Below are 15,257 nucleotides of genomic sequence, written 5' to 3'. Positions count from 1 at the left end.
TGACCCCAAATTCTGGTGCTACCCAGGCTCTCCCTACTTCTGAGAGTGGTGCCCAACTGACATCTCAGATATTGGGCCATACCATGCCGCAGACCACAGGCAGATCAACTTTTTGGGTTTTTTATTAAATTATTTACTTTTTGATACTGTGAAATCTTTCATGCTGAAAGATAAACTGACATTTGGACACAGAGTGGCTATGTGTGCTGTGTAATTGCTGCCTATGGCTAGCACTGGGGTCTCACCTCTGGCTTGAAACTTATTTGAATCCAGAGTAGCTGCTGGTACCAAAAGTGAACATGGGCCACAACCCTTGCAATCCCCCTGGGTGCTTGATTCAAATTGCCCACCTCCATAAATTTCCACCCTGTCTTCATTTTGTCAGGAACATGCATCTACGCTGTTGAAACATGGTGGGCACCTTACAGCCTGTACTCCAACCCTAAATGCACATCAGGATTAAATCCTGTTGGTTTCTAGGCATGACACAGAGAGGCCTCTTTCATCTGTGATTCTTGTTTACTTCAACCAGCTGTATAACAGGAAATTATTTGTAGCGTTTTTCAGGAAGGCAGGCTTAATGCATTCATCCTTATGAAGCCTGGTAAAGCAAGTCATTCTGCCCATCAGTCCTACTGAAGAACTGAACAAATTGATTTAACTTGTCTAAGGCCACCTACCAGGTACATTGCTAGCTTGAGCTGGAGGGCAGGTCTCCCAGTACAATGTTACTAAGACTGTGTTGAGTGAGGAGTGATGGGTGAAAAGAAACAGGCACATTCCTCAGCACATTGACTGCCTTAAACCATGCAGGATAACAACAGAAGCCAGAATGCCCTTGGATTACCTTCTCTACCTGTATGGAAGATATTAGTGACTGGGAGACTCTGCAGATAGTGTTGCTTTCAACTCCCATCATCCCTGATTACTGACCATGTTGACTAGGGCTGATTGGAGTTGTAGCCCAACATAATTTGGAGGGCTACCGGTTACCAATCCATAAATGATCTCTACTAGCTCCTTCCCTATTGTAAGATCTGCTAGCTGCTAGCAATGGTATTGGTAGTTAAGCAAACTGATATTTGCCTCAGGTTGCCTAGGCTTGAGTGATAGTGATTCACCATGCCATAGCATTGTACAGGGGAAATTATCAATAGCTGACTAACGGCTACTAGCCATGGTGACAATGCTCGGCCTCTATGGATGGAGGCAATAATGCTTCTGAATGCCAGTTGTGAGAAACCACAAGGGAGAAGAGCGCTGTTGTGCTTGGGTCTACCTGGGAGTTTCTCACGGGCATCTGGTTGGCCACTGTGAGAACTGGCCATTGGCCTGATTCAGCTGGCTCTTCTTTTCTCTGAGGAAAGTATGTACTGATATATTTTGCATTCTTTTAGTCTAACCCTTTTATCTAAATGCTTATCGTGCTTGGACTCCCAGTGATGTGAAGACTGGAGGAGAGAAGTGAGTTAAGGAAACACAGCTGGAGCAATGAGAGATAAGTTGGCAGAAGAATTAACTTGCTAGTTTAAGCCAAACATGCACCAGCATTATTTATCCAACAGCAGCCAGTCAGATGCCTCTGGGAAGCAACAAGTGGGGCATGAAAACAACAGCTGTACATTTTTTTGTCTTCTGAAAGTTTATTACCCCTGAAAATCAGTAGTCTATTCTCTCTTAATTTGTCTAATTTTTTTTAGGCTATCTAAATCAAGGTGAAGAGAATCCTATATTAATTCTACATGATGTGAAACTTACTTTCATCTTTCCTGAATATGTTGCCAGTCAGTTTCACTGTGTGGCCTCTGGAACTAGTTTTGTAGTAGAAGGTAGAGAATTATCGCTACTCTTTCAGTGACACTCACAGTCTTCTAAGCTTTTATTGTGTCACACCCCTGTTCTTTTTTTTCTGAACTAAAAAAATATCCAGTCACCTTGCCTTACCACATTGTTAAGGTGCTCCAACACTTTTCGTATCAGTTGTACAAGGGGCTAGATTCAACTAGATAGTTGTCCTAGCAGGAGCCAGTGCAATAGGGCTTTCCTACTTCTGCCCCCAAATCGGCTCTGGGGGATCAGGAGAATCCCCAAAACAAGGGAAGGGAAGGAGAGAGCATTCCATCTTGCAAGCGGAAATGCTTGAGCTGACAAGAATCATATTAGCATGACATTGAATTCCACCTGTCAAGTGTCACCTGCCATTTTGTTGTCTATCCAGCGAGTTTGTTGAGCTCATCACAGTCTCCGAGGGAGTATACCACTCTGAATAACTTACAGTGCAGTCCTAGGCACGTTTACTAATGGGTTCTCTTGTACCAAGTGGCACTCACTCACTAGCAAGTCTGTTTAGAGCGGCAGCTGCAAATCCTAGATCTAGGTCTCCAAAACTTCCTTGCCGGTCACAAGCATATCTCTGGACCTGATGGCACAACCCTGAAACAGGATGGTACAGAAGGTGCTGATATATACCAGGTCAGGCAATCTGTACCTCTAGTTCAGTATTGTCGTAATTGGAATTAAAGTGGCTCCCCAGTATCTCAGGCAGAAGTGAATTACCACCTACCTCATAACTGAATTACCACCTACCTCATAACTGTACCTCATACCTCATAACTGTAGGTGCCAGAGTTTAAACACAGGACCTTCTGCGTGCAAACAGTGTTTTCTACTGCTAAGCTGTGGTTCTCCCCACACCCCCAACAACCATCTGCTGTGTTTTTTTTATTAAAAAAAGGCACAATGCCAGAATGAGTTAAATAATGGAATTGAGCTGCATTCCCAATAATCCTTTACATTAGTGGCTAAGGTAATTTACCATGTGTCATCCACAATTATTTCCCCTCAAAGTAATTCAGAAACCCCATGCCAATTTTGCACACCTTTGATTTTTGCTGACATATCAATACATGCACCTACTTGAATCTATTTTTGTGCCTAGTCAATCTATGTAAGATACAACATTGCTGAGTAAGGTATTCCGTGTGCAAATATAGACTGATAAAATCAACCTGAGATTCAAGAGTCACAAGAAAGACATCTCAATATTTTTGTATTTGTGTGCTAACATATACAAGCACTTGTTTCAATCTCATAAAATCAGGTGTTGAACACCAGAGAGGGGGGAAACTGATCTATTTGCTGCCCTGTTTAAATCTACAGTGATAATTTATTCAGTCCTCAGTTATACAGAATTGGACCATTTCTTTATTTTACTTCTTATCCTTTTGAAAATGATGATATTTTAATGTTGTAGATTAGAAACTCCATTCCATTTTGCACTGTTACTGCACAACTAATGGTTCCATCTGTGCTTGAAAAAATCACCATCAGGAGATGTGATACTGGCACTGGAATGCCATTTTTTAAAATTACCAGTAAAGCATTTTTATGCTGCTGTTTAGTCTAAAGGGACACCAGAGTAGCTTACAAAAATCAATGGTAAAAATATGTGACATAAACACCATGGAGATAAGGAAGTGGTACTAAGTCAGTGGCGCAAACACCTCCACAGTAACAGTGATAAATACATACTCAATGGAAAGAGAAGGCACTCTGCACACGCTCAAGAGCAAATGACAATTACAGGAAAGACGCGTTGCTGCGTGTTAAAAACTACAATCTAGCAATCCCCAACAATGGCTCCCCTAAAACGCTGTCGCGGTCTTTGTGTACTAACAGCACTGCGGAACATGTGGGATAGGGTAAAAGTCCAAGTCCTTTTAGCAGGAATTTCACCGATAATCACCCAGAATAAACCATTTATTTGAGGGGCGATTGTATGGGGGGGGCGGGGGGAGATCCCTGTAACCCGAAATCCGAAATGAATGCGATGAGAATTAAATGATCTCGTAAGGCGACTCCCACCCAAGTCAACCCCTCCTTCGACCCCCTTCCCAGCTGCTTCGACCCTGGGCGGTCCCTCCCATCGCAATCTCCAAACACGCTCCTCCGCTCACTCCCGGCCAGTTCCAGGAAAGGCGGGCGACTTCTCGCTCAGCTTCCATAGGAAACGGAAACGAAATGAGGAGGAGCATCAGCATCAGCAGCGCCTTCCTCCTCCTCCTCCTCCTCCCGTTATGTACGGAGCACGTAAAGCTCGTGAGCATCCCTAGCGATGCTCTGCACGCCTCTTCCGAAGGAAGCCTCCCCGCTGCCCCGGACGAAGCTTGTGGCGCGGTGGGCTTTGGGAACGCAGAGGAACTCCACGCTCTTTTCTCCCACCGAACAAACGACCAAGCAGGGAAGCCAGAGTCAGTTTTGTTTCATCAGGGACCCTGTCGTCGCACCGCCCTGCGATGTGCGGGCGTCTTCCGCGCTTTCCCCTGCCTAGTTTGTCCCTCGGCGCCTCCCGTCTTGCGCATGTCCTTCCCAAGGCCGCGTGGGGGCGCGGTTGCTTAGCGACGAATGCCCTTGTGCGCACGTGTCCCTAGCGCCGGTTCCCATTGGCTCTGCGCGTGTTGTCGTGCAGGAAGAGTCGGCGTGAGAGGACTGCGCTGAGAACATGGAGGCCGGAAGCGGCAGAAAGGTAATGAAAAAAAAATAAGCTGGACTTGCGGCAGGTGCCTCCCCCCCTCCCGACCCCGTTCCCCACCCCCGAGACAACAAAGGCGGGGAATCCCCCCTACGCCATCCCAACACCCCTCCCCCGCGGTGGGACGGGAGCTTCTGTTCTTCTGAGTCGGATCTCTTGATTCCCGCAGAGGCAGCGCGAAGCGGAGTCGGAGGCGTCGGGCCAGTCCAGCGGAGGAGAGGAGGATGCCGAAGACGACGACTATGTGCCCTACGTGCCCGTCAAGCAGCGCAAGCAGCAGATGGTAAAGAGGGACGGGGTTGGGGGAGGAGGAATAGAGAGAGCGAGGAAGGGGCTTCTGGTGTTACCCTTCACGGTCCACCCCCATTACCCATTGGCCGCCCGCTGCGCTCCTCTGCCCACCCGGCCTGCAGGCAGGCCATGCGCACGGTTTACTGGAGAAGAAAGTCTCACTTGAGTTTGTTCCTGCAACTTTTAAGGATCGCAGGCTGAGCAGCTCCCCCCTGTGTCCCGTTTTCTATTTTGGCTGACCCCGATCTTCGGCCTGGTTTCTTAGCTGGTTTCCAGAAAGAAAGGAGGGATGCCACGGATCGGAACCATCTTTGCTATGCAAAGGCTGGAATCCTACTGTTGATACTTTTACTTATTTATTTGGCCTCTACCCAGTAGTCTTAAAATCCACATTCCATTAAAAAGAAAGATGAAAGGACAAGTCAGGGATTTCAAAATTAGCATGGAAATGGGTTATGAGTGGGAGGTGTCTAGATACATGGAGAAAGTTGGGGTGGTGTGGTCCAATTTTTTATTTTTTATTTACTGAGGATTGTAAGTCTTGAGAGTTCTGAAGGGGATCTAAGAGGATTATATCTGTTTGAGGGCTTGCAGCTAAGGCCTTGGATCCAGTGGGTCATTCTAATTTCCTAACTCTACCTCTTTTCTATATATTCAGCTGCAGAAGTTGCTGCAGATGCGCCGCAAGGGGGCGTTGGAGGAGGATCAAAGGGACAGTGGCAGTGACTATCATGGAGATGAAGATGACATTCCTCTGGGTCCACAGTCCAACGTCAGCCTCCTTGACCAGCACCAGCACCTCAAAGAGAAAGCAGAAGGTAGAGTTGGCATTTTCTGATGAATCTGTAGTTAGGGAGGGGATGCTAGACTAAAGGGATATAACTGACAACTTTGGTTTTTTCCCCAGCACGTAAAGAGTCGGCTAAAGAGAAGCAACTGAAGGAGGAAGAGAAGATCCTGGAGAGTGTGGCAGAAGGACGAGGTGAGTGCCAGGGAATATTTTCCCAGTGATCTTTACAGTTCATTGATACTGGACAGAAGTGATGGTGATGTGGAGGAAGACTAAAGTGTTTCACCTGGGAATCAACAGTTAATGCCATTGCCTCCCATCAGTTGCTGTAATCATAAATAAAGCCAGTGTGACAGAGAAATCCCCTATAGATCCTTTGCGTTGCGCTCCATTTTGCTCTGATGATGAGACCACCTGGTCCTTGACTTTGGACTCACTCATTGTTTTCTTTCTCTCATGCAGCTCTGATGTCTGTGAAGGAAATGGCAAAGGGCATTACATATGATGATCCCATTAAAACCAGGTAGGTTTTGCAGGCCATTCATTCGTACAATTTAAATGATGCTGTGTAGGTAATATTAGACCCTTCTGGAAACATGTGATCTTGCTAGGATCCTCAAGAAAAGGTATCAAGATGTGGAGTCACTTGTTTGCTGGGAAGCACTACCAAGGGTTTTTTAAAAAATAAAAATTGATTTATATACCACCCTTTATTGAAAGACTTAAGGGGAGTGTACAACATTAATGTCCTCCAGATGTTGTTGGAAAACAACGCCTACCATCCTTGACCACTGGCCATGGTGGCTGAGACAGATGGCAATTGTAGTCTAATGTGCTGCCCTCCATATGTTGTTGGACTATCTACATTGCAGATATTGGTGTTTGTGTACAATTTTCTTAACTTTGTTAAACTGGGAGTACCTCTGGGCTGTTACGCCATTCACACACTCACTGTGTGTGTGTGTGTGTGTGTGTGTGTGTGTGTGTGTTCCCAAAAGATATGAATTTGCACTGTGTACAGTCCTTCTCATTAAAAGTGGAATGTGAAGTGGCTAAGATTTTCTAAAGGGAAAGGGGCTTTAGCACCTGCAATTATATTAGAAAGTTACAAGGTACAAGAATCATTACTTTTAAAAGGCTGTGAGTCTTTCATATTGCTTGAGCAGCTGATCTATATTTTGAAATCACTATTACATTGACATGGATAAGTATTCAAACAATGTCCAGCCTCGAGTAAAGTGGGACGCTTTTGTCAATGTAAAAATCAACAAATAATGCCACTGCTTCTCTGGGTACCATTTCTCATACTTTATTTTGTAACTGCCAAGCAGGAAGGCGGATTCACTCTGGACCTGAGCTGTGCTAATGGACTTACTAATTTCCTCCTTTGTGAAAAGCCCATGCAGTCTCAGTACTGTTGTCAGAATCACAATTACTTTTTGGAGAGTCCTGTTGAGGGTTCAGCACAGACATAGCTATCTCTGGCTGTATTTTATTTATTGTTCCATTTCAGTATGAGTGCCTTGCGCCTTGTATTCTTGTTCCCTGCTGAAATTTCAGTGTGTTCTTTTGCCAGCTGGAAGGCTCCTCGGTACATCCTCACTATGTCGGAGGCCCGACATGACCGTGTGCGTAAGAAGTATCATATCCTCGTGGAGGGGGAAGGCATTCCACCACCTATCAAAAGCTTCAAAGAGATGAAGTTCCCACCAGGTAAGTGACTACGGTGGTGATTGAAAAAACAAAGAAACTGTTTCTGAGGAGCATTGTTTCACACGGAGGAGTTAAAAGGATTGACCGTCCTTTGAACCTAGAGATCAGGGCTCTGAGCTGTCCCACTGCTCTCTTTACCCAGCTAAGATATTCTAAGGCAAGGATGGGGAGCCTGTTACCCTTTAGATGTTTCCCACCAGCAACACTTATCTTGGTCTGTAGTGAGGGATGGTGGGAGTTTTAGACTTCTGCAGTACCACAGGTTCCCCATCCCTACTCTATGGGCCGCTTCTCATGCTACCTTTTATGCTTGGATGCACAAAGCAGAATCCAAAATACGCTTGCATCATTTCAAAAATTAATGACAAAGGCATGCATATACTTGCATTTAGCAAGAGGGATCTACTGTGTGAATGTATGTTGTTCTGAGATACATAGGTAATAAAAAATAAGCACCAGTAACTGCCCTAGGTGTTCACATTCTTGTTCTACAGGTATGATAGGAGATATTTCTGTTCTCTTGTCATCCTGGATAGCTCATTTGGTTAGAATGTGCTGCTGATTATGCCAAGGCTGCAGGTTCTCTCCCTGTATGGGATGGCTGCATATTCCTGCATTGCAGGTGGTTAGACGAGATGATCCTCAGGGTCCCTTCCGACTCTACAATTCTATGTTTCTTTAGCTTAACATGTGTCCAATTCTTTCTACAGGAATCCTGCGAGGTCTGAAGAAGAAGGGGATCCAGCAACCAACCCCCATCCAGATACAGGGTATTCCCACCATGTGAGTGCTGCTGGAGGTGTTTAAGCAGAAGCTCGATTTGCATCTGTCAGGGGTTCTCTTGTTGGGTCCTGCAGTGTAGAGATCTTTCATGGTGCAGCGGTTGGATCGGCTGACCTTCAAGGTCCTTACCAACTCTGTGAATCTAGATTTGCACAGTATTTTGGGTGCATATTTTCAGTTTTATGGGAATTCACTACATACTGAGCAGTAGTGACTGGTACCCATTGGGACTGGCAGGGCGGAAGGAAGAAGTGAACAGTGGGTGTCGCCAGAGCCAACACATTTCTAGTTCTGCCCCCAGCCTCCCTTCTCAGATATATAAGGTCAACACTGAGACTGTCAAAGGCACTGCCCAGCCAAGGAATCCACACAGCAGATAGTTAACTCTTTATTGTAAAGATAGCACAGTCGCTTCTACAGCTCTGCATATCTACACACACCAGTCTAATAGCTAGGCAACTATTCCCTGGTCCATGCAGTTGCAGCAGTGGGGGGGCCACTCACCCTCTAGCAGTTTATGCACCTTCCCCCGACAGAGGTTGCATACACACAGCCTGAGACTGTGCTTGGGTGGATTTTTCCCCTGCTCATCCCTCTTCAATCCCCTCCTGGTTCTGGGAGACAGTGGTGCAGGGGAGGGTGGGGAAGCACCTGGTCCCTCACTTGCCTAACCTGCCTCCTCCTCCTCATCTCCAGACCCACCTTGTGCTCCACCCTCCATCTCTGAAGCTTTCCCTGTTTCTGATTCTTGCCTTCTGGCTGGTACAAGTCCCCACAAACCACTGCTCTCCTCTCCGAAGTCAGACTCCAGCCCCTCTGCTCTGGTGCACACTTGTCAGCAGCCTGCCAGCCCCATTTGCCCTAACAGACAATCTACTGATATTGAGGAATGTACGTCCTGAGTAAAAGCTGGTACCGAGGACCATAGTTGTTCATACATTTCCAGCCTTTTCTTTCTTACCATGAAGGCTAGAAATATGCTTTCTCTCAAACAAAGGCTGTACATCTTTGCATGTTGTCATAGTTCATAGCCACTGAGTTCCCTTCTGGATGGATGCACTATTGAGGCACCTAAAAAGCAGCAGTTTGTAACCTGCAGTGATGGAGAGTGTCCTCCACACCCATCCCATATCCTTCCTACTGTAGCCCCAACTCCTTCCAGCCTAAACAGCTCCCATTAACTTGCTCCTTTCTGCCCCCATAGCCTTTCCGGCAGAGACATGATTGGCATTGCGTTCACCGGCTCCGGCAAGACACTTGTGTTCACTCTCCCTGTTATCATGTTCTGCCTGGAGCAGGAGAAGAGGCTGCCGTTTTCCAAGAGAGAAGGGCCGTACGGGCTTATCATCTGCCCCTCAGTAAGTCTCCTGCCATCCACTTAACTGGCCTTGCTCACATGCTTGGATATTGGGGGCAGAGGGGAGCAGAAGTGTGTAAAAGAGAGAGGGGGGGTGCAAATAGGAAGCACCTGGGGACTGCTAGCTGCTGGCTAATAGGACTTTTTGTTTCTGCAGAGGGAATTGGCTCGCCAAACGCATGGTATCCTTGAGTACTACTGCCGCCTGCTGCATGAGGATGGGATGCCTGCCCTGCGCTGTGCCCTTTGCATTGGAGGCATGTCTGTCAAGGAGCAAATGGAGACCATCAAACAGTAAGGCCAACATTGGGGGCAAATAAAGGAGCACTAAAATTGCAGCTAATGCATGTGTCTTAAAAAAAAAAAAGCAGGGCCTCCCCGCTCTTGTCAGTCACCTATATTTTATCCCAGCCTTCTCCAGCCTGGTATCCTATAGATGTTCTGGACCACAACTTCCAGCATCCCTGACCATTAGCTGGGGGTGATGGGAGTTGTAGTCCAAAACATCTGGAGGCCAAAAGGTTGAGGAAGGCTGGTTTATTCCAATCCATTTGGTATTCGCTGCTGCTTATTTCAGGACTTTGTTGTTCCAGCTTTATTTTAGTCACTAACACTAAAAATAAATAAATCCCTTTTAAAAAACAAAATTGCTCTGACAACCGAACTGACTCTGAATGCACAACAAACACACATATCTGACTTGCTCTGCTTTACTGCCTTCCTGTTTCTCCTGGCAAAGCAGTGAGTCCAACATACAGGCCCTGCTCAGTCTAACCAGTTCTTAAGGCGTTTTGAAGTGCTGGACTTGCAGAGGGAAGGGTTCAAAAGTGTGGAGGCAATGGGACATTGGTCCTTCAAAGGGGAATAGCCATACTCCCACTCCTGAACTCCTTGTTCTTGCGGGTGCTACCAGAAGAGGGCCTTCTGCAGCTCTGACTCCTCCTCTTCCCACAGCGGTGTGCACATGATGGTGGCAACTCCAGGCCGGCTGATGGATCTCTTGCAGAAGAAGATGGTTAGCCTGGACGTCTGCCGCTACTTGGCACTGGATGAAGCAGACAGGATGATTGACATGGGCTTTGAGGGAGACATCCGCACTATCTTTTCCTACTTCAAGGTACCAGGCGAGACAGACTGTGCTTCTGCCTTTATCTCATTGAATTTGGCAGTTGCGCATTACCCTCCTCCTGGACCCATGTGCTTTCTGGTGCTAGAGGCATGGCTGGTGTGCTCTCGGCTAGCACTCCACTAGTTTACTTGAACTTTCCTCCTTGCTTTGGGCACTGCTGCTTCTGGCAACAGCGGTGTTCTCCCTGTCAAGATGAAAACATGCAGACTGGTGCTGGGGACAGGACTTGACTGAGCTGAGGGGTTGTTTGGGTTATGCCTTTGAACTTGTTTTCAGAGCCAGTACTCTACCCTGGAGCTTGGAAAGAATAACAAAGAAGAGCATGCCTTTGCCCCTTCCTTGCTGCAAATTAGCCACAATTTGGCCTTGTACCTGGAATTGAGGGTAGGGTGGAAGGCTTTGAGGTTAGATGGTGTGGTTTCTAGTCAGGCTTGAGACCTGGCAAGTTTCTCCTTTGTAGAAATTACCCGCTGAGCTGAGAGTGGCATATCCCTCTTTTCTCATCCAAATTCAGCATGTTACTTGTTGGAGTGCAGTTGGTTGGACTGGTTATATTCAGGATTGTGTATCTCTGCTGCAAAGTGGCACACACCTATGACAAAGAAAACTGGATCCTGTGATTACTATACATAACATAAATGGAGCAGAGTTTGCATATATTATTTTTACATAATTTATTATACTTCTACTGATTATGGGAAAGGGCAAGAAGCTATGCAAGACACTAAAGCCCCTCTTTTGACCACTAGAAATTCTCTTGTCCTATTCTTCCCCTCCTACCCTTGCCCTCTAGCTTCTGAGACTTTGCCAACCATTGCTTTTACCTTTCATGTCTGCCTCTGCAGCCCATAAGGGCTAGTAACTTGCCTTTTAGAAATGAAAGCTGAGATTCTTAGCTAATTTTTTTGCCCAGTACAAAGCGAGGACCATTTTGAGAATCACATATGTGAATAAGATAGGCCCACCATCTTACCTTATGCATACAATTTCATTGACCCATTTTTTAGTGATCCCAGGGACTGCTTGGAAGTGGGATTCTGGGAAGTATAGCATATTAAAAGGGATGTCTCTAGTTGCCCATTTCCCTATCATGACTTTTTCCTGCCTTAGGGCCAGCGACAGACCCTTCTCTTCAGCGCCACCATGCCCAAGAAGATCCAGAACTTTGCCAAGAGTGCCCTTGTGAAGCCCATCACTATCAACGTGGGACGTGCAGGAGCTGCCAGCTTGGATGTTATTCAGGTGCATTGCGGCTCAGAGAGCCTTTCGCGTCACTCTTTCTGTCCCACCGTAAAGGGAGTACAAGTGATTATTTTGCTACAGCAATTTTGAGAGAAGTGTTTAACATTCTTACTGTTATAAGAATTTTGAGGTCATATCTATATATATATAATAATTGTTCATAAAACATGTACATGAATGTACAGGCACATGTCTGAAGCAGCACAGGAAGACAGGCCTTTCTGACACCATTTTGACTCTCTCTCTGACCAGGTGTTCCTCTGCAAGGAAGAAGTGGGGTGGGGGGAACCTTCTCATTGTCTCAGGAATTAAAGTGATAATCCCTGGCATCCTGATACCTGACTGCCAGACAAAAGGGTGTGATTAACTTGGCTGGGAAACAGGGAAATGTAAATATCTCTCAATTTTGTTGATTAGGTTTTGGGGGGCAGGGGGCAGGGTCCAGACTGCTCAGATTACTGCCACCAGACCTCCCCTTTCATGATGTACCTATGATGAATCTAGGGAGGGGGGTCTTGGGCTACACCCCTTCTGTGACATATGGATGATGCTTCTGGGGGGTGGGCTGAAACCAATTTCAAATTTCTTTTTAAGGGCAAGACATCTTTGTTTGGGGTTCCTTCCTTGTTCTCCTGTGTGAGAGGAAGGACCCTGTTGCAACAGCAAAAATAAAAGTGCCTTGCTTCGTACGTCCTGGTTTGGTCTCTGTTATTTGGTGGGCAGGAGACGCTTAATTCGTCTGCTTGCCTGGATCCTTGAGCTCTCCCTGGGTCAAGATCCATTTCTCTGGGTTCATAGGAACCAGCTTAAATTTTACAACAATTTGGCGACCACTTCGGGGACCCAGTTTTGCCTTGAGCTCCGGGTTCACTGAGGAAGGGGAGCCCAGCGCGCCCTTGCCTCTTTTGCAGGGGGGTAAACCAACCTCAGGACCCGAGGCACTTGGTAGTAATTGAGAGTCCAAGCGGGACCCCCAGGACGAAGCAACGTTTAAAGGGACAAGGCTGTTTTTTTTTCAGGAACCAGTTGGAAGCTGGAGACAACGGGATTCGACTGAAAGGATCGGTCGTGAGTATTAAAAGGGGACACCTTGGGTGAGCTAAGAACCACAGCAACTAAAAATCTATTTCTCCACTTGGACTATCCTTTTCTACTCTCCTCTTTGGACCTTAGTTGCAGCAAGGCTGCCAGGCACAGTTACAAGGTAGAACTGAGGTCCAGGGCAACAGTCTTTACGTTAAACGCAGAGCTCAGAAAGACTGTCCCAGCTCCCTTCTGCCAAACTGAGCAGAAGTCTGAGCAAACTGTCGCTTTTCTACCAATCTGGGAATCTGGCTATCCCAGCTCTGTTTCCTATTCCTCTGCTCTTAATCTTCGGGTGAAGACGCCCCCCTGCCATGGCGACCTTTGTTAGGTATGACCCATGACCAGAGATTGCAAGTGCGCCCGTTCCTTTCCTACTACTCTGTATCTCTGTATTCCTCAGTTCCGACCTGACATTGCGTAGGCAAGCGTTCAGTAGGATATGAGTCTAGTGTGTAAGAGGCAGGGAAGTTGCTGTGGAACCCTCAGGCAATTGATGACCAGTGGGAGGGTTCCAATAGGGTTTTAGCTGCACCAGGCCGCCTAGTAGTTAGTGCACGCGAACGGCAGGCAGGAACACCACTAGGACGTGGGGGTGAGTCATAGACTCGGGAAGTTAAGAGTGTCCCGGAACAGGGTCGGGGACCCAGAACTGCAGTATAAAAAGGCTTAAGTAAAATGGGTGCAACCCACTCTAAGGAATTCCTTTCCCAGACTCCCAACCGAGGCAAAGCACAACTGAGGCTTGGCTCCGGTAAGGACTTTGAGGATGAAAGTCCACTCCAATTCGTTCTCTTAAATTGGCACGAAATCCCCGGGGCGGACAAGCTTGAAGGGAACCAATTGCAAAAACTTTGTAAGAAAAAAACACTGGGTCCGCTTTACTATGGACCACCCAGATGAGGGGAAATGGCTACCAGGAGGTTCCTTTAACATACAGTGAATCTCCGCTTTAAAATTAACCCTGGTGAACTCTGAATGGGAAAAGTTTTGTGAGGAATCCTACAAAGTATGTTATGGTATAAAATTATATATGTTTGCATGTTACATGTTGTCTGTGTTGTCTGTGAAGTGTATGTGCGTCTGATCCTTGTGTCTGCTATAGTTCATTGTTCCCCTTAAAGTAAATGAGAGATATAATCCAGGTTTAGGAAATTAGGGGTTTGTGTAAAATTTGGCCATGACACCCACAGACTGCCTTTTTTAAAGCATGCATAGTTTAAAATAATATAATAATAAGGCAAGCTTGCTTAAATAATCTTATGTAAGGGCTTGATCAACCCAAAAACAATGGCAAATATTTAAAAGAGTGGAGGTAGTGTGTAAAGGTTTGTTTTAAAGAGGCTGTAGAAGGCCATTTTTTCCTCTCCAAAAGTAAAAAGAGGGGGCAGGATGAAGGAAAATAAGAGTAGTAAGTTTGAAAATGCTTGCTCAATGCTTTGAAAATATTTTGAAACTTGAAAATGTTCACTTCATGAGGTGTGCAAATGTTTGTTATTGAGAGAGGCTCTAAAAGGGAGTCTTCCTCCAAGTGACTAGAGGAATATTGACTAAAGGAAAATTGAACAGCTATTCCTATAAAGGTGAATTGTTTGTCAAAAGTAGAGCTTCCTTAGCCAGGAATTGTCTATCTGAGTCTAGTTTTAACTTCAATTGTGTTGGGCTCCTGATATCACCTCTTAAGGAAAAAAACTCATCTGCTAAAGGGTTCTATATAAAGTTGGTATTTTCATTCAAATCTTGTGAATCCTGTATCTTAGAGGGTTAGACTAAATGACCTCAGGGTCCCTTCTAACCCCCATTTTAGAGCTATGTGAAAGGCAATGTGTCTGATGTGGTGATGGGTTGAAATTCAGCCCAGCTCTGCTTTCTGGCAAGGAAAGATTATTGGTTTTCAGAGTTGGAACAAGAGTGTAATTGTTGTTTTTGTGGAGTGATTATATAAGTTTTTATCACTTTCTCTATTAAGGGTTAAAGTTTAAGCACATATGAAAGTCTTGAACATTTCCCAATCTTTCTCTAGAGAGTAAAAGTGGGGTGTATGTGCATACCTACCCCTTTCTGTACAGAAAGGGGGAGCGGGAAGGGAAAAGGGAGATTGTAACCTTGAAAATGTTTGTTTGTGAACTCACAATATTTAAGGTCTGTGTCACAAGGGAGCCATGTGCTCTGTATGTAATGTTTCACCATGTGACTATGGAATATGGTGTTCCTTCTAGGGAAATGTTATTAAAAGTAGAGGATCCATAGCCAGCAAATGTCTATCTGAGTCACTTTAACCTTGATTCAAATGGACAGAATGGTTTTAGTAAGGAAGTAAATTCCCTCTTAAACTGTT

General features: G+C 45.8%; 1 protein-coding gene across 1 annotated transcript in view; it reads left to right on the top strand.

The window, feature by feature from the left end:
* Positions 1-4,434: 4,434 nt before the first annotated feature.
* The window catches only part of DDX41 (DEAD-box helicase 41), an 18,493-nt gene continuing 7,670 nt past the window's right edge, over positions 4,435-15,257 (top strand). The window contains exons 1-11 of the mRNA XM_035105855.2: positions 4,435-4,525; positions 4,701-4,814; positions 5,481-5,640; positions 5,730-5,804; positions 6,075-6,135; positions 7,189-7,325; positions 8,036-8,108; positions 9,313-9,466; positions 9,623-9,759; positions 10,420-10,582; positions 11,705-11,836. Of these exons, the coding sequence (XP_034961746.1) occupies positions 4,502-4,525; positions 4,701-4,814; positions 5,481-5,640; positions 5,730-5,804; positions 6,075-6,135; positions 7,189-7,325; positions 8,036-8,108; positions 9,313-9,466; positions 9,623-9,759; positions 10,420-10,582; positions 11,705-11,836 (1,230 nt within the window). The 5' untranslated portion in view covers positions 4,435-4,501. The remainder of the gene's footprint in view (positions 4,526-4,700; positions 4,815-5,480; positions 5,641-5,729; positions 5,805-6,074; positions 6,136-7,188; positions 7,326-8,035; positions 8,109-9,312; positions 9,467-9,622; positions 9,760-10,419; positions 10,583-11,704; positions 11,837-15,257) is intronic.

The sequence above is a fragment of the Zootoca vivipara genome, chromosome 2, assembly GCF_963506605.1.
Source record: "Zootoca vivipara chromosome 2, rZooViv1.1, whole genome shotgun sequence".
NCBI lineage: Eukaryota > Metazoa > Chordata > Lepidosauria > Squamata > Lacertidae > Zootoca > Zootoca vivipara.
This window is presented reverse-complemented; position numbering and strand designations above follow the sequence as displayed.